The following is a 23,387-nucleotide window of genomic DNA, read 5'->3' as shown; positions in this document are numbered from 1 at the left end:
GGCGAAAGGCGGGGTACACCCTGGACAAGTCGCCAGGTCATCACAGGGCTGACACATAGACACAACCATTCACACTCACATTCACACCTACGGTCAATTTAGAGTCACCAGTTAACCTAACCTGCATGTCTTTGGACTGTGGGGGAAACCGGAGCACCCGGAGGAAACCCATGCGGACACGGGGAGAACATGCAAACTCCACACAGAAAGGCTCTCGCCGGCCACGGGGCTCGAACCCGGACCTTCTTGCTGTAAGGCGACAGCGCTAACCACTACACCACCGTGCCGCCTGTAACCAACATGTTTCCCATTTAAATTGTACATGTTTGAGTTAACTGGAGTGTGGAGGAACTTTCAAGCTGTAATCCATGACTTCCTGATTAACTGGGGAACAAATAGAAGGTAACACAGAGGTCAAATTCACTTACCCTGTGTCTGAAATCGCTCACTCGTTCACTACTCCCTACATAGAGAATTACTATACAAAGGACTATATAGTGAGCTCATGGGTAAAATAAAAAAACACTTTCAGACACTTGTCTGTCGCGCTGGTATTTACGTCATTACTGTCGCACAATTAAAACGTGCCAGATCAGCCGGTTGGTGGGTTTTCAAAATAATAAAATACATGCATGTATTTTTGTGATAAATCCATATTATACTGAGCGCATTTCCCACATTAATCAATACAAAGTATCTGCATCGTTCAGTTTTTTTAAATCAAGGCTGAATGCTTTCTTCTTTGCTGCTGCCTTTTATTCAATCAAATATGAGACTTTCAATTTGATTTCTTTCAGCACGACCACAATGCATGATGGGATATATTGCTTTGGTTAGTGACCATCGGTCGTACACTACTTTTCTTGATGCATTGTGGGATACGTTGAGTGCACTATATACAGGGTGTAAATAATCCTCACTAAGATTTCAGACAGCACTACAAAATGGCGTCCCCACTATACGGTGCCCTATATAGTGAGTAGGGAGCGATTTCGGACACAGGATTAGTCACCCATCAACATGGGAAAGATAAGAGAACACAAGCCAAATTGAGGGGGAGAGAACTGCTCGCAAGAAAATGTCCATTTCTACTGTTAGGGAAATCATTAAAAAAAAAGTGAACCTCAACTGGAACTGTTACAAACTTGCCTGGAAGAGGACCCAAGTTTATTTTACCCCCATGTACAGTGAGGAGAATGGTAAGACCGGGGAAAAAATTTCCTCAAGGATCACCGTTGGTGAATTGCAAGAAAAAGTCAAATCTTGGGGTTTCCAAGTCTCCAAAACCATCAGACGCCACCTCCATGGCAACAGGTTATTTATAAGTTTGCTTGGGGGGTGTCGGTCAGTTAACCACAAACATAAGCACCTGAAGTTTGTGAAACATTACTACAACTTTGACTGGAACTGTGTTCTCTGGTCTGATGGAACAAAAATGAAGCTTTTTAGCAAAAAACACTCAAGGTGGGTTCGGTGTAAAAAGAAGGATGGCTATAATGAAAAGAACCCGATCCAAACTGTAAAATATGCTGGAAGTTCCATGATGCTTTTTCCTCCAAAGGCCCTGGAAACTAGGGCTGGGCGATATGGCTGAAATCTGTATCACGATATAAGTGTTTCATATTGGTCGATATCGATAATTATTGAAACATTTTATGACCTATTTAAAATAAGGACCAGGAGGGAACAATACTAAATTCAAACATTTATTTTAAACTTCCTCTGACAGCCAGTAAGCAAGGAATGTCAACACGCATGTTCAATGTTACGATCACAACAAAAACTGAGCAATTATCAATAATAAAGTGCTTAAAAAACTCAAGTGTTATAAAAACATGAGCAAAGTGTTAAATGTAAACATAGCAAAACCTGCTATGTGAGAAGGACTGTCATATTTTTAATTTTTTACTGCAAGTTTAGTGCAAAAAAGTTCACCCTCTGGTGAATAACATTTAAAAACATAAATAAAAATATGCAGTGCTTTATAAACAATAAAGAAATTGAGTGAAACTGAGGTAGACTTAGACTATTCTTAGGCTGCTGGGCCATAGAAGGTTCACGCTGCACGCTACACGTTCACGTGAAGAACCGGACCCTGGGCCATTAAACTTCATGCTTGGATGTTCACGTGTTGCGTCTGTTCTACTTTGACCGAGTAGCCAACAATACGGACTCTTCGGATGACGATGATTGCCTCATTCTGCTTTTACTGAGACAGAGGAAGAGAAAAAGGAACAGAATTTGGAGCCGAGAACACTTCCTTCTGAGAGAAACCCGTGGTGAATTTCACCGAACATTCTATAATCTGCTTGACAATCCCGATGAAGAACTATTTTTCAATTATACCATTCAATTATATTTTTTCTGAAGTTTTCCCCTGAAAGCATAGAGTTATCTCCCTAGACCCGTTCTGATTGGCTGGCGCGGCGGTGACCGCATGCATTGACTGGAATTTCCATCTTCACGCCTAGAAAAAAGTGTGCATGTTCATTTCTCGCTTCACGCGTGAAGTGTGCAGCGTGCAGCGTGAACGCCGTTCTATGGCCCAGAGCAAGTCATGCTACGTTTGTCCACTTTTCTTTACACACGTGTAGCGTGCAGCGTGCAGCATACAGCGTGCAGCGTGAACCTTCTATGGCCCAGCAGCCTTAAACTATTCACGTATATTTTCATTGAAGGTTTAATAAAATAAAGTGTTTTGTAAACATAGAAGAAATTAAAGTAAAACTGAGGTAGATTTAAGACTTTACATCTGTAACATCTGACCTTACTGACTTTATCCACAATTTCCTCGCTCATTCCGGCACTCATCTTTCTTTTCTTGGCCACGCTGTTTCTGGAAAAAAAAATAAACACGACCACGAGACAACGAGATGGCAGAACCAAACGCGATACTGTTACATGATTGGCTATCAGCGTGTCACTCCCTATGCATTGCTAGGCACCAGAGGACAAGTGCCTTTGCTCATGCAACCAAGTTTGCTTCGCAACAACAGTTGATTGAAAGGGGACCTAAACCAGAGAGGGCTCTGGCTAACGCTTGTTTCTTGAAAAAAAAACCCAAAACATTCTATCGAAACATTCTATCGAACGCATTTTCTATTGATATCAAGTATGTGTCTATCGTGATACATATCGTATCATTTTATCGCCCAGCCCTACTGGAAACCTTGTTAGGGTACATGGCATCATGGACCCCATGAAATACCAGGACATTTTAAATCGAACTCTTGCTGCCTCTGCCAGGAAACTAAAACTGGGCCATCAGTGGATCTTCCAGCAGGACAGTGATCCGAAGCATGTGTCCAAATTAGCACAAAAGTGGTTCACTGACCACAGAAATCAAGCTTCTGCCCTGGCCCTCTCAGTCCCCTGACCTGAACCCCATTGAAAACCTGTGCGGTGAGCTGAAGAGGAGAGACAGCACAAGAGAGGGTCTAGGACCCTGGATGATGTGAAGAGACTGTGTAAAGAGGAATGGTCCCAGATGCTCTGCTCTGTATCTCCAACCTTATCAAATGTTATAGTAGACTCGGTGCTGTTTTACTGGCAAAGGGAGGTTGTACAGAGTATTAAATGTAGGGGTGCCAACATTAGTGGCACAAGTGTTTTGTTTTTTTAATTATTTCTTGATGAGGGATTTGTTTCTCCTGGAATAGATTTAGTTCAATTAAAGATTGGATTTCTATCATACTTTCAGTGTGGGGCGGCACGGTGGCGTAGTGGTTAGTGCTGTCGCCTCACAGCAAGAAGGTCCTGGGTTCGAGCCCCGTGGCCGGCGAGGGCCTTTCTGTGCGGAGTTCGCATGTTCTCCCCGTGTCCGCGTGGGTTTCCTCCGGGTGCTCCGGTTTCCCCCACAGTCCAAAGACATGCAGGTTAGGTTAACTGGTGACTCTAAATTGACCGTAGGTGTGAATGTGAGTGTGAATGGTTGTCTGTGTCTATGTGTCAGCCCTGTGATGACCTGGCGACTTGTCCAGGGTGTACCCCGCCTTTCGCCCGTAGTCAGCTGGGATAGGCTCCGGCTCGCCTGCGACCCTGTAGAACAGGATAAAGCAGCTACAGATAATGAGATGAGATGAGACTTTCAGTGTGAGATGAAGTGACTTCACCAAAAGGTGGATTTTTTTCTAAGCCCTTTTTACTAAACTTTACAAGATGTGGCAATAATTGTGGAGGGCACTGTACTGTATATTCATGATAGTTTCCACATCTACATAGTAAATATACAAAAGATGCATCCTTGATGGTAGTACCCCAAAGACGAAGTACAGCTTGGTACCCTTATATTCTTAGGAAGGAGGTTTGGTACAATAAATACAGCCCTTTTGGAAAATTCAGATCCTCTTTAACATCAAATTAGGTGGTGCACGCGCGCGTTTTCTAACTCACCAAGGGTTGATATGATTGCTCGCACGGGATCTCCAGAAGAGCTTGCCTAGGTCCTCTCGAATACACTCCCAGAGGATCTGGCTGGTGCCTTGACCCTGTTTACTGTCACTCACCACGAATTTATCCAGATACAGAATTCCACTGCTGACCGCCTCAGAGGTGATGATGGCTGCTGCGCTGTACCTGAGGAGCAGCAACACAGTACTACTCGCAGAAAATCATCCTACTACATCAGCAAAGTTCTTTTATTGACTAAAAGACAGACTATTTTACGCGTGCGTACAGCACATTTGAAGAAAAGTCTGAGGATGCAAATAACGATCATGTTACCCTTCTGACAGATAGATGGAATGAAGTCGGTCCTTAAGAGAGCTGATGTAGTCTTCCTTTAGTGTCTTCCCAAAAGATTTGTTAATCAGAGCCTGGAGACGGTCCACGTCTAGGCCCTCAAGGCTGCTGTACCTAACAAAGTGACAATCTTCTCGTAAAATATTGACAGCTTCATCTATGGTCAGGCTCACCTTGTCTCGAATACATTTCAACTATTATTACCAAATTACCGTGATTCACCATTACAGCTTCTGTAAATTAAAAACAAAACGGAAACATCACTCCGATTAAGACCAGATGCAATCATACTTGAAATTGTTCATCCCATTCCCATTAACTATCTTTAGATGTTCACAGATTAAAGGTGAAGTGAACAGGACATGACTTAAGACGGGCCACCTCTATCTACATCAAGCCCCACAGCTGACAGTGCGACTTAATGACACAAAGAACATCTCATCTCATTATCTCTAGCCACTTTATCCTTCTACAGGGTCGCAGGCGAGCTGGAGCCTATCCCAGCTGACTACGGGCGAAAGGCGGGGTACACCCTGGACAAGTCGCCAGGTCATCACAGGGCTGACACATAGACACAGACAACCATTCACACTCACATTCACACCTACGGTCAATTTAGAGTCACCAGTTAACCTAACCTGCATGTCTTTGGACTGTGGGGGAAACCGGAACACCCGGAGGAAACCCACGCGGACACGGGGAGAACAAGCAAACTCCACACAGAAAGGCCCTCGCCGGCCACGGGGCTCGAACCCAGACCTTCTTGCTGTGAGGCGACAGCGCTAACCACTACACCACCGTGCCGCCCAAAGAACAACTCGTTAAGTCAAATTAATTGTCCATAGAGGAGAGCGTTTCTGCACTGGGGTGGGTTTCCCGAAAGCCTCTTAAGGCCAAGAGAGTCTTAAATTACCTCTTAAGCAGAAATGGACAAAAATACCCAACTTCATTACTTATGTCAAAGTACAGTTCCTGCTGGTCAAACGTTACTCCGATACAAGTGAAAATTGTCCAGTCAAATTTTTACTTAAGTACTGAAGTACTTGCTTTTAAAAATACTTAAGTATTAAAAGTACATTTTCTGTCACCGCATTGTTGTATTATTGCCACAACGCTTACAAAACCCAACGCAGTTACCAAAGACAGAAATGTGAATTCACAAAATGAACGCATGCTGTGCCATCATGGTGGTTTAACGTTAAGCTAGCTAGTCAGTGAAGCACCACCTGACATGCGCACAAACTCTTCAAACTTGGAATCATATTGGGTAGCTAATGCTACTAGAAAAGAAAGATTTCTACATTGTTTATTTGGCAAGATTATGCCAAAACATATTTCTGAAAGGACTTCAGATAAGTTAACGCTATTCATGTTAGTGTACCTCCGTTTTTACATGCTAGCTAACAGTGTCCAAGTTAACTAGCTACGTGTTAAATGCTAGCCGTGGACAAGGCTACGGCAACTTGGTGGGAAAATCCACAGAAAAGTGCAGACAACTTCACTGCAAGCTTTCTCTTGGAATAAAACGTTAATATCCCTCAATATGCTTCCGCAGGTTGGACGGCGAGTTTTTGTAGGCCGTGATGTGGTTCGTTTTCGGCAAACAAAGCAAACATTTAAAACGAAACGAATCTTTATTCCTTTCAGAAAACTGAAACATGGGTTCTAGCTATAGCCACGGCTGTGTGCATTCCCCAGAAGAACCGCTTCCTTCCATTCTGCCATCAACTGATCGTGTTCAAATAACGCTGCTGAGAAATCACTGAGCTTGATTTTATACAGTCTATGGACGTGACGTGACCCTAGTGATTACTGATAGACTGTCTCAGTGTCACCTGCGAAAAAACTAATCACGTTTTAGAAAAGAAAAAATAAATATCCACTTTCAAAGCTGCTTCATAGTAACGAGACCTTAACAGAAATGTAGCGGAGTGAAAAGTACGATATTTGTCTTTCAAATTTAGTGAAGTCATAAGTTTACAAAATAAATAAATACTCAAGTAAAGTACAGATACTCAAAGTGTACTTAAAGTACAGTACTCAAGTAAATGTACTTCGTTACTGTCCAGCTCTGCTCTTAAGATCCATCGTCAAGCTAACATGGTTTTCCCAAACCTGACTTTCCATGGATTTTTTTTTGTCATCATCATCATCATCATCATCATCATCATCAGGGCGGCCTCAGCCGAGCTGCACACCTAGCTGTCCAATTCTCACGATCCAGCATACAGTTGGCTAGCTCGGCAATGTCGGCCGCCCCTGCGTCCCCCTTCAAAGTGTCCAAGAATGTTGTTACTGGGCGTCCAGGCCGGCGAGAGCTGTGGGTTGGCTCCCACAAAACTAGATGGCTTGCTGGCATATCGCTGTGGCGGAAACCGTGGCCTGCAAGGCCAAGCCTACGCCAGGCAACCTTGTCTGTGATCTTGGGCAGGTCGCCATATAGGACTTTGTTGGAGATATGGTCCTGCCAGTTGACGTTCAATACAACTCGCAACATGCGGGTGTATGAGCCGTCCAGCGACTTCTGAAGGGATGTATTCAGTGCCCAGCACTCGCTTCCATATAGAAGTATGGGTTCCACGGTAGCGCGGAAGAGTTTGATCTTGAGATCTTGTGGCATGCTTGATTTCCAGACAGCCATCATATCGTTTAGGGCTCTCCAAGCGAGTACCTTGCGCACCTTCATATCACGACTCGTGGAGCCGACCTAGGAGCCTAGGTATTTGAAGTCGGCTACTTCCTCCAACGGGCTGCCGTTTGTCGTCAACAGAGGAGTTGTGGGGACATTGAAAGGCATCACTTTGGTCTTCTGCTCATTGACAGTGAGTCCGATCTGGCGACACTTTTTTTTGTGGGGGGTGTTAAACAGTGAAATGAGTGAGCACGGGGAACACATTTACCTAATTATTTAGCTTATTATTTACTCATTCTTTCATCTGAACATTTGTTCATTTGTTTAAAAACACTCTTGGAATTTAAAAAAAAAAAAAAGCCCCAAAATGTTAAGTAATTTCATTAATTAATTACCACATTGTACATGTAATGCTTCCAGATGATACAATATATTATTTTATTTTAAACACTTTATACTTCATTACATTTTGGTTAAAAACGAATGCCATGTGACCTAATCGACTGGATTTACCAACTACTAATGCCTTCAGCAACGACAGTACGATTGCCTTTAGCAACTACTAATGCTTATATCGGGGACGCACACTGCAAAGACGCTCTTCGTAATGTTGCTCTTTAGACTCCTTCTTACGAGTGAGTTCAGGAAAACCATGCATGGAGACAACGTTCGTTGCTTAAGAGAGTCTCTCAACTCGCGCTTTAAGTCTAAAGGGCAACGTTATCGGGAAACCTACCCCTGATCTGTAGAAGGCAAGTGCAGCTTTGCAGAACAAACCAATCTCTATTATTCTTAAATTAAAAACACCAGGAACGCTTGCGATCCTGAATTGAGACTGGAGAACCTAAAAGCAGGACAACCATGTCTGCAGAACTGCACTAATTAGAAACTCGGGATATAAATGGCCAAAGAGAAGATATTCCTCACTAAAAATCACAAGGAGTTTACCACAAGGCACCTAATGGAGTTTCAAGCCAAAAGAATCAGGAGTCTATGGTCGGATTAAACCCTAATTGACTCTTTTCACCCTGAATTCCAAGATTTACATCTGGACGAAACCAGGCACCACTTCCATCTCTACAGTACCGCTAGTATTGGACCAAAATAGAGACGTCTTTGAGTCAAATCACAGGTCAAGACATCTGGGCAGCTTTAACAGCAGTATAGCAATGTACCCCTTCCAATCTGACAGCACTCAGGAGGATGATCCCCAAGTACAAGTCTGTCAAGCTTGTAGCATCAAACCCATGAAGAAAAAAACCAAACGCCGACCTGGCGACTTGTCCAGGGTGTACCCCGCCTTTCGCCCGTAGTCAGCTGGGATAGACTCCAGCTTGCCTGCGACCCTGTAGAACAGGATAAAGCGGCTAGAGATAATGAGAGGAGACCAAACTCCTACATGCTTGGATTTGGTATTTTCCAACTGCACAGGTTCTGCACAAATAATTATGCTTAATAAAAGATAATTGTGGCAGCAGGGGCATGGTGGAGCACCGGTTTGTCAATGGGGAGGTGAGGCTGGGGAAGGTGAGTGTCAAAAACAGATGAACCTGTGTCTAACGTCGTGCGTTTTGTAGTGACGGCTGAGGGCTGATAAGGAGGGAAAGCGCTGAGAGGATAGAGTTCTCTCGACTGGAGCTTTTGCATGTGTGTGTCACTCACACTTTAAAGCTGAAAGGCAGTTTAAAGACTAAACGTGGAATTTCGTACCACTACCCGCCCGTTTCTGTGCTTCGGTGTCCACCCCACTCAGGGCATTGCTACAATAATATACAACCGTCTATTTCAATTAAATAAAAAAAAAAAAAAAATGTATGTAGTTTTCCAAAAGTCTTCATTAAAATGAATACAATTAAAAACCACATACTTGTGAATAGGATCTCCATTTTTGAACATGGTGCCAGAACCTGAAAAAGATCAAATGGACATTTTCAATGAACTAGGACTCAAACCACTTCAGCAAAAGTGCATTAAAATATTTAAAATAATAATAATAATAATAAAAAAACTGACATTCCAAACCCTCGTTTTCAAGGTTTCAAGATTAGGGGTTTAAACTAAATTAAGTAGCTTTACTTGGAAGTCATGCATTAAAAAGAAAAAAGGATGGACATCAACCAGTTCACAGCGACAGCTATGAGAGTTGCTGACCTTTCCCTTTCCTCTAAAAATAGCCAGTTAGAGTTACACAATATCCGTTACAGTTCACTCAGCATGCTTTTCCATTATATGGAATTACACGGAGACATTACTCCTCGTTTCCAAGTATGACAAATACCATAGTCATTTAAGTATTTATACCTTAAATACATTTAAACCACTGACAAATTTATATCTGGTTCTGAAAACATAAAGCACTATTTTGTGTTGGAGCTTGCATCTGAATAATTGCAAAACTCTTCATTATTTTAAAATGGATTGTTGCAATGCCATGTGATGTTAAATTGCAAAGTTATAGAACTAAACAGCTCGCTGCACAATACATAATGGAGCTCTCTACAAAACCAAAGGGCTCCTGCCATTTTCTCCCTAATTTATTCACAGCCAATGCCCACCCACTAGACAGCTCTCCCCATCACATGACTGCTACCAACCGGGGAGGGCGAAGGCCATAATGTACTTCGTCCGAGGCACGTGAACCCCATCTTTTTGAACTGCTGCTCGTGCAACACCGGGGCGAAATAACACCGCAATATCCGCCCGCTTCTGTATACACGAGCTCATAGGTGCCCATGATTGGCTAGTTAAGTAATCACTGTGATTGACAGGGGAGATAGGGTATACCACCCCTCCCTCTCGGAGTTCAAATTTTTGGATAATATTTGCTCTCGAGCTCCTGAGGCATTATCAGGATTCGAACTCTGGGATCAGTAAAAAGATTTAATGCAGCCTATCAAATAAATTTTGAACCTGTATTCTCAGTTAATCAGTTTTGTGGGCCATAACGGAATTGAAAGCTTTGGAAAAACGTTCAGCTCTTATTGCAAAATGGAGAAATAAACTTCAGTTTATTAGCAAGCTGAAAACCTGAGTGAGTGGAATGCATTAAAATAAGTGGTCTGAATTCAGCGCTGTAGCCAAGTCACTAAACCTCAAGTCCGAGTCCAGTCTCGAGTCCCCAGTGTTCAAGACCAAGTCAAATCCAAGTCATTAAAAAAAAAAAAAAAATTTTCAAGTCGAGTCCGAGAACAAGACTCCAACCGCACCATTTGACGGCGAGTGTTTTAGCGCCATTACCATTAGTTTGTTCCTGAACACGACGTATGAACAGGTGAATGTGCATTCTCTTTGTCAGGGACTGCGAAGTATTCTGTCAGAGATGGCTGGGAGACGGATGCAAGTGCAGAACCCTTACAGAAAAAAAAACACATGAATTTCCCATGTATTTCACATGTGGAATAATTGGTATCAGATTTTGTAACACGTGTAAAACATTCCCACATATGATTCACATAAAATTGGGCCAAAACCACGTTTCCCATGTGCAAATAACATTTTCCACATATTTCACATGTGAGAAATCACATATGAAGTTCATGTGGTTTTTCTGTAAGGGAAGGTTTGTTTTTTAACACAAGTAAAGACGGTAAACAATCCAGAACGGCAGGCAAAATTGTAAAACAGTGAAACCGGTTGAGCGAGGCACAAACAGACTCGGCAGGATCAAAAGGGGTGTTCACACGGCAACTTTTACTCCGGTGTAGCACCGGGGCTGCCCCGGTAGAGCGTTCACACGGTACAAAGTTATACCGGTGTAGCCCCTGAAAGCTGCTTAAACCGGTGCAAATCTAACCCTGCCCGGGAGGTGGTTTAAGAAATTTACTCCGGAGTAAATGCTAGTTTGCGGGGCAGCACCGATATAAAATGGGCCGTCTGAACGCTACAGGGGTAGACTCGCTACGCGTGAGGAGAGTTGATTACATACGGGCATTGCATAATTTGCATCCTGGTATTTTGCGCTTCCAAAATGGCGAATATCAACAACAACAGAACTGCGCGTCTTCCAGTGTTGCCAGATTGGGTGGTTTTAAGTGCATTTTGGCGGATTTGAACATATTTTGGGCTGGAAAACGTCAGCAATATCTGGCAACACTGGTGTCTTCATCCACGTTGTTTTCCCGGCGCTTGGTGATGCCATGACAACCGGGAAAAGGAAGTACATTTTCACGCATGCGCATATTTCATTTCCGCATTATTACTATCGTATAGCACGGTCGCAAAAACTGCCGTGTGAACGCAAGTGGGGCTGCACCGGTGCTAACACGCTTCTCTCTAGTAAGCAGGTTTGTGATGTGTGAACGCTCCACAAAATTTACACCGGTGTAAGATATATCGCAACAAAATACATCGGTGCAGCATCGATGCAAATATGTGCCGTGTGAACACCCCTAAAGACAAGAACCAGGAAATCAGGGATCAGGAAGCCAAACAAGGAAATAAGGCTCGCTAATGTGTCATCAACACGACTCAATACTTCACAAAGCAAGTGTGTTTTCGTAGGTTTTATATAGGCGCGCTGATTGCGCCTTAATCCTGTGCAGGTGAGGAGTCGTTTACGGCACGCCAGAGTCCACTTTGCACCCGAGTCTATCTGACGCACGCGCCAAGGTGTGCAGGTATGACACTCTTGCATGAAATTAGTACAAAAATTAATGCAGATATAAATATCTTATGCCAAATTATTCTGGCATGTTACAAAAAAAAAAAAAAATCAGAATCCTCGTCTCCAATTTACGAGTCCTAATGCAGTTAATGCACAAGTCCGAGTCATCAGTGCTCAAGTCCGAGTCAAATCATGAGTCCTTAAAATCCGCGAGCCGGATTCGAGTCCAAGCTCTGGACTCGAGTACTACAAGCCTGTCTGAATTATGGTTATAAAATGATTAACTATGTTGTTTTAGCTTGCAACCAATAACCTCCCCAAAAATGGCACTACTCCCTTAAAGTGCCATTCCACCATTGGATGTATTCTTTGGCATAAAATACAATATATTTTATGACAACATGACTAGATAGAGAAATCTTTTAGCTTCAAAATGATATATCAAACAATTTTTTGACAACGACAAGTATATTAATTTTGCGACCAAAGTCACCTACCCTTTTAATTTCCGTGTGGTAGTGAAACGTGATGTCATCGGCAGGTTCCCCTTCTTGTGTACCACGTGTCGGTCTATTTTTAGACCAGGAAACCCCCAAAGTGAGAGAGTCATTTCTCCTCGTATATGGGGGCCAAAAAAATTGCAAAAAATTGAGTTAATCTTTCAGTTAGCTAGATTTATTGGTATTAGCTAGATTTATTGGTATTATTTTTATCGCGTTCTATCCGCCATTGCTGATAATATGTGCCACGTCACACGGTACACAAGAAGGGGAACCTGCCGATGACATCACGCGCGGAAATTAAAAGGGTAGGTGACTTTGGTCGCAAAATTAATATACTTGTCGTTGTCAAAAAATTGTGTGAGATGTATCATTTTGAAGCTAAAAGATTTCTCTATCTAGTGATACCGTTTATTATATATATATATATATATATATATATATATATATATATATATATATATGTTGTCAAAATATATTGTATTTTATGCCAAAGAATACAACCAATGGTGGAATGGCACTTTAAATCTCTCAACAGATTACTGATTCACCTGACTAAGAAAACATGAATGTAAACTGTGTGCGTGCGTGTCTCACCTTTATGACTAAAGAGTTCGGTGAGCAGTGTGTTTGCTGAAGTGATGACTGCTGAGCTCTCTGGAGAGAGATGGTTGAGGAGGTGAGCTATGGCACCGACCTGCCTGCGCTCCAACACGCACAGCCACTCCGCTGAGGACAACAGCGGCAGGTCACATGGCAGAGACACAGTACCCAGCACCTGAAACACACACACATACGTACACAACAAATCAACTTCGTAAATCGATCAAATTTCCATTTTCCGAAAAGAAATTGCTCACAGTGAACAAGCAGACAAGTGTTAAATGGCAGATCAGAGAAAACATGGCCCTGCAATTTTTATGCTTAACTTGTACATAAAATGCGACTGTATGGTTTTGTGTGCGAGACTATGGTAGATAACGCTGCCTTTGCAGGGCTGGACATATCGGTTTAAAAAAAAAAAAAAAAAAAAAAAAGGCAAGCAAGTCCTGTGTTTGGGTTTTCTGGAAACAACTGATTACTAAGTAAATTAATACATGATCGGGGGGGAGCATATCTTCATGAAGGAGACTGTACTTACAACCTTGATAAAACCTCATCTCCGGCGGCTGTCCATCACTAGCGATGATGACTGCTTCATTAGGATGTACAGAAACGCAGATGGGCCGCGAGGCCCGCACCAGAACGACAGAGTCGCCCGCAGCGGCAGCACAAATGGCCGAGCCGGGCCGCCACGTAACGTTTGACCTTGTGAGCTCTCGCATATTATTCTCCTCTCCTAACAAAGCATCTTGCACAGTAAGGCAAGACAAACTATGTCGTGCCCCCATCATATCGTCTCTCTGGACCTCCAGACCCGATACCAAGCGGTGCACAAAAGTGCCCCATACCCGTCAAGTATGCAAGTTGCCTTGCAGTGACGCCATCCGTTGGTCATTTGAGTAGCTCTTGCGCATGCCATCTGTTGGTGTGCCATTGACCCTGTTGGTTTCATCTGCCACATTGCACCAAAAAGTGCCCTGCTGCCAGCGCCTTATTGGCGATGTACTATTTAACCCATAGCTGGAACCCAGGCAGGTGCTACCACTCCGGGTCAGAGCAGACCTGGGAACAATGGTGATTAAGGGGTAACTCCACTTTGCCCAACACTCAAGTCCTCCTGGACCTCTGATAAAACATAAGCAAGTCGTTTCAGCAGTTCCTCTTTGGATCGCATGTAAAAGATATTATTTGAGTCTGGTTAGCATCATTATTTCTCTCTCTATAGTCAACCATGAGGTGACTATGTACTTAACGTTTCCCCACAGCTCTTCCCAATCCCGCGTTCCTGATTCTAAAGAAAATAAAAATCGTCTACCATCTGTGCAAGGTAATTAACGCACCCAGTAAAACTCTATATACCATCTCACTAGACTAATAGCTCAGACAAGCTCGTCCTGGACACCTGGGCTAATGATTTGTCCTATGTTGTAAAGCATCCACTTGACCTTAATATAAGACAAAATTCATGGTGATTCAATAACAAGTGACAGCATGATCACACTAACAGACTCGCACTTACCTTTTGGTTCTGGTTCCGGAGGCCCCCCCAGCTGTTCAGGAACATGACTTTGAGGGGCTGGAGTGCTCGAGAGATGGCTACAGTGACGTCGACGGAATTGAGGAGAATGGAGCAGCCGGTTGCATCACAGCCCACAGGGCACACCAGGGGAATGGCACCGCAGTCCAGACTCCACTGAAGCAGAGTTGTATCTACCATGATGGAAGCAGGACCACTAGCACACGGACAGAGAGCAACAACTGAGAACTAGTTCTACAACCCCGATTCCAAAAAAGTTGGGACAAAGTACAAATTGTAAATAAAAATGGAATGCAATGATGTGGAAGTTTCAAAATTCCATATTTTATTCAGAATAGAACATAGATGACATATCAAATGTTTAAACTGAGAAAATGTATCATTTAAAGAGAAAAATTAGGTGATTTTAAATTTCATGACAACAACACATCTCAAAAAAGTTGGGACAAGGCCATGTTTACCACTGTGAGACATCCCCTTTTCTCTTTACAACAGTCTGTAAACGTCTGGGGACTGAGGAGACAAGTTGCTCAAGTTTAGGGATAGGAATGTTAACCCATTCTTGTCTAATGTAGGATTCTAGTTGCTCAACTGTCTTAGGTCTTTTTTGTCGTATCTTCCGTTTTATGATGCGCCAAATGTTTTCTATGGGTGAAAGATCTGGACTGCAGGCTGGCCAGTTCAGTACCCGGACCCTTCTTCTACGCAGCCATGATGCTGTAATTGATGCAGTATGTGGTTTGACATTGTCATGTTGGAAAATGCAAGGTCTTCCCTGAAAGAGACGTCGTCTGGATGGGAACATATGTTGCTCTAGAACCTGGATATACCTTTCAGCACTGATGGTGTCTTTCCAGATGTGTAAGCTGCCCATGCCACACACACTAATGCAACCCCATACCATCAGAGATGCAGGCTTCTGAACTGAGCGCTGATAACAACTCGGGTCATCCTTCTCCTCTTTAGTCCGAATGACACGGCGTCCCTGATTTCCATAAAGAACTTCAAATTTTGATTCGTCTGACCACAGAACAGTTTTCCACTTTGCCACAGTCCATTTTAAATGAGCCTTGGCCCAGAGAAGACGTCTGCGCTTCTGGATCGTGTTTAGATACGGCGGCTTCTTTGAACTATAGAGTTTTAGCTGGCAACGGCGGATGGCACGGTGAATTGTGTTCACAGATAATGTTCTCTGGAAATATTCCTGAGCCCATTTTGTGATTTCCAATATAGAAGCATGCCTGTATGTGATGCAGTGCCGTCTAAGGGCCCGAAGATCACGGGCACCCAGTATGGTTTTCCGGCCTTGACCCTTACGCACAGAGATTCTTCCAGATTCTCTGAATCTTTTGATGATATTATGCACTGTAGATGATGTTCAAACTCTTTGCAATTTTACACTGTCGAACTCCTTTCTGATATTGCTCCACTATTTGTCGGCGCAGAATTAGGGGGATTGGTGATCCTCTTCCCATCTTTACTTCTGAGAGCTGCTGCCACTCCAAGATGCTCTTTTTATACCCAGTCATGTTAATGACCTATTGCCAATTGACCTAATGAGTTCCAATTTGGTCCTCCAGCTGTTCCTTTTTTGTACCTTTAACTTTTCCAGCCTCTTATTGCCCCTGTCCCAACTTTTTTGAGATGTGTTGCTGTCATGAAATTTCAAATGAGCCAATATTTGGCATGAAATTTCAAAATGCCTCACTTTCGACATTTGATATGTTGTCTATGTTCTATTATGAATACAATATCAGTTTTTGAGATTTGTAAATTATTGCATTCTGTTTTTATTTACAATTTGTACCCTGTCCCAACTTTTTTGGAATCGGGGTTATATATATATATATATATTTTTTTTTTTATATACATCTCGTGAGCGATAATGGAGGTAACCGTAACGATATATTAGACTCCTCCTGACTCTATCTTTGACAATTTAAGTAAAGCGTACCTTTGTGCTTTTTTGTTTTGATGTGCTCCTGGATGTTTCGAGCTCCCCTGTTTCCATAATTGATGATATCTGAGCACAGAATACACAGAACCTTTCCTGGCACGTCCACTTTTCGGATATGTTCCGTCAGGCACGTTGTCACAGTTTGTGTCCCTATCTGCACGGTAACACTACTATCGAGCCATGCCCATCGGAAACTGTTCTTTATCCCGTTCGATTTATCGATTTCCCTGGCACAATCCTCATTTTTGCGGTCCAAAACTTTCGCCATATTGGCGAAGTAACTTTGAAAACTAAACAAAATAACTAGAACTTAAGAAGTGATCAAAACCGTGTACGTATAGCTTGTTTCTCCGTGAATTGTAGAAGTGAGATGAAACTAGCGCCAAAACGTTGCCGGAAATCGTCGCGAGTTGTCGTTAGCATAAATATTGAAGAAAGCAATGACGATTTCCGTTATCACAGCTGCAACTAATTTTGCGATGAGCGCTGCCGAAAGATGCTGGCGGGCAGTCGGTCGGTCCTGCCTGCTTGTGCCACCACAAGCCTCGCCTCACGCCGACCCCTACCCCCCGAAATTTTTTCAACGGATTTACACGTTTCACAAAAATGACATTTTCAGCAGGAAAAACTCGGAATTCCACAGATCTGCGGAAAATTCTCATCCCTGATTTATTTATTTTTTACACACCAATAAAATATTACATGGTTGTGCGAAAATATGAAGTTTATCTTCGAGTAGCGAATATATTCATGAGTGAGCAAAGCAAACGAGTGAAACTATTTCAACACGAGAAGATAAACTTCATATCTTTGCATCACCATGTAACGTTCTTTATATTATATGGACACATTAACAAAAAAAATAAATAAATAAATAAATAATAATAATAATAATAATACACAAGTTAAAGCAAAATAATTTTAATTTTGAACCAGTTAACCATTTTGACAACGTGCATCTAGTCAGCGGGAAAACACTGGGAGTGACGTCATCAGAGTGAAATATCAGGAAATGCGTCACTCAGATCTGTGATGTGTTTTTCATACGAGTTTTTCAAGACGAGAAGATAAACTTCATATCTTCAAGCCAACATGTGATTTTCTTTTTATTATGTAGATACAAACAAAAAGTACCCAAATTTATCAAAACAATTCAGTGATTTCCTCACAAGTGACATATATATTACTGACCAGCTGGGAGGTCCATATCGTGAAATATCGTGACCAATGTCTTGAAAATCCTGACCGAGGCCTCTGGGCTGAGGTCAGTATTTTCAAGGCCGAGGTCACGGTATTTCACGATACAGACCGAACTTAAGCTTGCAAATAATATATTTATTTTTCTTTACCAAATTCTAACAGAAAATGAGAGCGCCCGAAAGGGAAACCATATTTAGAACAAACCTGCTACAAGCTGATCAAAAACCTGTTTGACAAGCTACATGAGCTCAGAATTTTCCGAAAAGAAAACTTGATCCACAGTGGTATGCAAAAGTTTGGGCACCCCTGGTCAAAATTGCTGTGACTGTGAACAGTTAAGCAAGTTGAAGATGAAATGACCTCCAAAAGGCATAAAGTTAAAGATGATTCATTCCCTTTATATTTTAAGCAAAAACAATTTATTTTCATCTTTTACATTTTCAAAATGACAAAAAAGGAAAAGGGCCCGAAGCAAAAACGTTTGGGCACCCTGCATGGTTAGTACCTAGTAACACCCCGTTTGGCAAGTATCACAGCTTGTAAACACTTTTTGTAGCCGCTAATAATCTTTCAGTTGTTACCTGAGGGATTTTCACACATTCGTCCTTGCAAAAGTCTTCCAGTTCTACAAGTTTCTTGGGCTGTCTTGCATGCACTGCTCTTTTGAGAGCGATCCACAGATTTTCAATGATGTTTCGGTCAGGGGACTGTGAGGGCCAGGGCAAAACCTTCAGCTTGTGCCTCTTGAGGTATTCCATTGTAGATTTTGAGGTGTGTTTTGGATCATCGTCTTATTGTAGGACCCATCCTCTTTTTAACTTCAACTTTTTTTTTTTTTTTTTTACAGATGTTGTGATGTTTGCTTCCAGAATTTGCTGGTATTTATTCGAGTCCTTGCTTCCCTCGACCAGTGAAATGTGCCCTGTGCCACTGGCTGCAACACAACCCCAAAGCATGATCGATCCACACCCATGCTTCAGAGTTGGAGAGGTGTTCTTTTCCTGGAATTTGGCACCCTTTTATCTCCAAACATACCTTTGCGCATTGTGGCCAAAAAGTTCTATTTTGATTTCATCAGTCCACAGGACTTGTTTCCAAAATGCACCAGGCTTATTTAGATGTTCGTTTGCAAACTTCAGACGCTGAATTTTGTGGCTAGGACGCAGGAAAGGTTTTCTTCTGATGACTCTCCCATGAAGGTCATATTTGTTCAGGTGTCGCTGCATAGTAGAACAGTGCACCACCACTCCAGGGTCTGCTAAATCTTTCTGAAGGTCTTTTGCACTCAAACAAGGTTTTTATTTGCCTTTCAAGCAATCCAACGAGCAGCTCTTTCAGAAAGTTTTCTTCATCTTCCAGACCTCACCTTGATCGCCACTGTTTCTGTTAACTGCCATTTCTTAATAACATTACAGTCTGAGGAAACAGCTACCTGAAAACACTTTGCTACGTTCTTGTAGCCTTCTCCTGCTTTCTGAGCATCAATTATTTTATTATTCAGAATGCCAGGGAGTTGCTTAGAGGAGTCCATGGCTGTTGATTTTAGGGACAAGTTTGAGGAGTCAGAGAATTCATACAGCTTTGAAATCTGCATCATCTGACCTTTCCTAACGAAGAATTTGAACAAGCCACAGCTTAGTAAGCTAATTAAGGTCTGGAACCTTGGTAAAAGTTACCTGAGAACTCAAATGTATTGGGGTGCCCAAACTTTCGCATGGTGTTCCTTTTCTTTTATCACTTTCCAATTGTACAAAACAAAAATACACAAATCTTGCAGAAAACGCTGAAAAGAAATGTGTCGTCTTTAGCTTTATGCCTTTTGGTGAACGATTCATCTTCTGCTCACTTAACTATTCACAGTAACAGACATTTTCAGTAAGGGTGCCCAAACTTTTACATGCCACTGTAGATCACAAAAATGTTGACAAAAAATGATGTTTGTTGTTGTTGTGAATGAGCGAGTTGCCAAAGGTCCGTAACCAGGGTCTGGATCGTAGGATTCCGGACCACTCACGAGCCAATCAGAGCGCACGGTTTGATGGAAACCGGACCACGAAAAAAATAAAAAGAGATGTGCGTCACGGTTTTGGTTCTCCATGCCCTGGATGTAGCTCATATGAAAAATACAAGTGGTGCATTTCCCAGTAAAACACTCGTGTCCATCTCATCTTTTATGTGCATGAATGCTTGCTTGTCTGTTAGGACCGTTTAAAAGGCATCTCAGAGTGGTGTGTGTGTGTGTGTGTGTGTGTGTGTGAGACAAACCTGCTGCAGTGCTGAGACTCCTGAAGTCGCAGCATTGACTCTGCACTAAAGAAAGGAATGACGCTGGCTGAGCTTTGATACAAGATCTCAGCAAGAGCTTGGCAATATTTAATCAGTACAGTCCTGAAGTCAGAGGAAACCGGTCCATCTGGTACACAGTTTTCTTTCATCAGCTCAGGAGGAAGCCCCATTACCACCACGGTCTTCATATCCATGCGCTGCAGGAAAGACAAGCCAAACGCCAGGCTCTGCACCATCTCATAGCTCTTAAACACTGATGGGTCGACCTGGACACAAGAGATGAAATGTTAAAGTGCTGCTGTGCCTCCTTTTTCAACCTTTGAAGCACGTCTCTTCAAGCCAAGTGTTTATCTGTATCTCCACCTGTGTAAATAGTGTGAAGAACCTAGGAGAGGCGATCGACAACAGACTCCTCCTCAACAAACAAACAAACAGCGCTGCAGTGACCCAGACATGTAGCTTTCTCCTCGACAACATCCGAAGGATCCGCCCCTTCCTCACTCTACTCAGCTCCTGATCCTCTCCCGCTTTTACTACTGAAATTCTCTCCTGGCTGGCTTTCCAGCATTTGCCCTCAAACCCCTGCAGCTCATCCAGAACCAGAACGCTGCAGCCCGCCTGGTCTACAACCTCCCTCATTCCTCCCATGTTACCCCTCTGCTCGCTGCCCTTCACTGGCTGCCTGGCGCAGCTCATATCAAGACATTGGTGCTACCTAACCAGGCTATCAAGGGGTTAGGGCCAGCGTACCCCCAGAGTCTGAGCCGCTCCTACACACCAGCCAGACCACTATGCTCCGCTACTACTGGTCACCTGGCCCCTCCTCTTCTCCGCTCCTGCCCAAGACTGCTGTCTGTCCTGGTGGAATGACCTTCCCATTGAGGTCAGAACTGGCAACTCCCTGACCACCTTCAAACACACACTGAATACTCATCTCTTCAGCCTGCACCTCTCCCCTGCTTCCCTGTCCACTGTGTAACTGCGTTTCAGTCTAGACCAGGGGTTTTCAAAAAGTGTGGGAGAGTCAGCCCCCCCTCGGAGAGCAAATAAACAACAGCGCCCCCCCCCCTACAATTTTTGTTGTTGCTATACTTAATGTTCCATTCGTATTTTTAAAAAATGGTTGTTGTACACATTTTTCTTTTTCACATTTTAAACATCTGTGCTTTTTAAAACATCTTGTTTTACACATTTTAAACATCTCATAGCATCGTTAGCTAGCACCTCTTGGCAGACAACACACTGTGGCAGTGGAGCATCTTCAGATCCAGTCCATGAAAATCCAAACTTTAAATAATCGTGGTCATACTTCCTTCTTTTTCCAGTCCCCCAGGATTCCGCGGGCCTTTTTTGTGATTGTTGCGGGCTAAAATGTCTGATGTTGCGGGGGGTTTTCCAAAAAATTGCGATGAAAGTTGCGGTGTTTTTTAGGTTTTTGTTGCGATTACATTGCGGGAGGAAGTGAAAGTTGCAAGAAATTGTTGCGATTTTCTCTTTTTGTGATTAAAATTGAGTGATATGTTAAATATTAAGTTATTACTGAAAAACTATTGATTAAAAAACAAAGACACTGAGAAATGGTCCTATAAACAACTTTACCAATATAAAAGATTACCAGGACTACAAAAATGCAGAAAAATAGGCTTTACTTATCCAAATGCACCTGTTGGTTCAAAAGTTAAAGTGCACAGAACCTCACAGCACAACATGAAGTTACCTTAAAATATAATATAAATGCCTCAGCTTTCATGTAAGAAAAAAAACTATTAATACTAGTACTGTGTGCAGGCAGTCTCTCCTGAAGACTAAATTAAACAATAATTATAAACTAATAAAATAAATGGCTCAGGCTTCATAGAAGAAAAAAAAAAACAATTTGAACAGAATCTCACAGTATGATGCTGAAGCTGCCTAAACAATGGAAAATAAAATACCATTTTGGCAAAAATGTTGGCATCCATTAATTTCTTGTATTATGTAAAAAAGGTGGCACGGTGGTGTAGTGGTTAGCGCTGTCGCCTCACAGCAAGAAGGTCCTGGGTTCGAGCCCCGGGGCCGGCGAGGGCCTTTCTGTGTAGAGTTTGCATGTTCTCCCCATGTCCGTGTGGGTTTCCTCCGGGTGCTCCGGTTTCCCCCACAGTCCAAAGACATGCAGGTTAGGTTAACTGGTGACTCTAAATTGACCGTAGGCGTGAATGTGAGTGTGAATGGTTGTCTGTGTCTATGTGTCAGCCCTGTGATGACCTGGTGACTTGTCCAGGGTGTACCCCGCCTTTCACCCGTAGTCAGCTGGGATAGGCTCCAGCTTGCCTGCGACCCTGTAGAAGGATAAAGCGGCTAGAGATAATGAGATGAGATGAGATTATGTAAAAAAATAAAGTGCACACAGTCCTTCACTGTAAACATAACACACTTTCAGTAACAGAATTTAAGCTTATATAAACACTGACTCGCACATCATGCAATGCTGCCAGATACTGCTGACGTTTTCCAGTCCAAAGTATGTTCAAAACCCGCCAAAATGCACTTAAAACCAATCTGGCAACACTGCGCACATGCTGCTTCTCTTGAACGTAAACACGGCACTAAGGCGGAAGGTAGTTTGTCGACGTCACCTCAAGACGACGCCAACGATTGGTCAAATTTGCGGGAAAGTTGCGGTGATTGGATATAATTGCAACACCGCCCTGAATTCACGGGGATTGGTTGAATTTGCGCTGAAGTTGCAAATCGCAAAATCCTGGAGGCTCTGGTTTTTTTTGCTTGGCCCAAACTCTCACTCACTGTAGCTTTAGGTACTAAAAATCAATCCATTTTGTCTCTGGCAAAGACTCCTCACGTTGCGCCCCCCAGGGGGGGCGCGCCCCACACTTTGAAAAGCCCTGGTCTAGACCAATCCAGACTGTGTACAGTCTAGCCTGGGGTTAGCTGTTGGAGCTTGATTTTTCTCTATTTCGTTGCACTGTCAGCTCATTTGTATGATTGAATTGTTTTCCTTGGCTGTTTGCTGAGTACAGAATATTGCACTAATGCCGCTTTTCCACTACAAACGCGGCTGAGCCGTGCCGTGCCGAGTCGAGCTGAGTCGAGCTGAGCGGGGCTGTTGGAGTTGCATTTCGACTACAACCGCGCTGAACCGTGCTGGCTGGAAGTGGGTGGACACATTGGGTGGAGTTAGCGAAAGTGGGTGGACGTCACGTGATGTCGTTAAGCAGCGCAAACAGTGACATCAGTGACAGTGGCGGAACAAGTCAGAGCCGGGCCGGGGGCGGGGCAAATGACCGGGCCCTTTATTAAAGCTTATCATAACATCATTTTAGGCTACAAAA

At 43.0% G+C, this 23,387-nt stretch overlaps 1 protein-coding gene across 1 annotated transcript in view; it reads right to left on the bottom strand.

Moving 5' to 3' along the window:
* Positions 1 to 23,387, bottom strand: part of nags (N-acetylglutamate synthase) — a 48,239-nt gene that overhangs the window by 5,236 nt on the left and 19,616 nt on the right. The window contains exons 2-7 of the mRNA XM_060901755.1: positions 20,038 to 20,324; positions 14,598 to 14,811; positions 13,073 to 13,253; positions 9,240 to 9,279; positions 4,723 to 4,854; positions 4,393 to 4,575 (exon numbers count right to left, since the gene is read on the bottom strand). Of these exons, the coding sequence (XP_060757738.1) occupies positions 4,393 to 4,575; positions 4,723 to 4,854; positions 9,240 to 9,279; positions 13,073 to 13,253; positions 14,598 to 14,811; positions 20,038 to 20,324 (1,037 nt within the window). The remainder of the gene's footprint in view (positions 1 to 4,392; positions 4,576 to 4,722; positions 4,855 to 9,239; positions 9,280 to 13,072; positions 13,254 to 14,597; positions 14,812 to 20,037; positions 20,325 to 23,387) is intronic.

The sequence above is a fragment of the Neoarius graeffei genome, chromosome 20 (genome assembly GCF_027579695.1).
Source record: "Neoarius graeffei isolate fNeoGra1 chromosome 20, fNeoGra1.pri, whole genome shotgun sequence".
Taxonomy (NCBI): Eukaryota; Metazoa; Chordata; class Actinopteri; order Siluriformes; family Ariidae; genus Neoarius; species Neoarius graeffei.
This window is presented reverse-complemented; position numbering and strand designations above follow the sequence as displayed.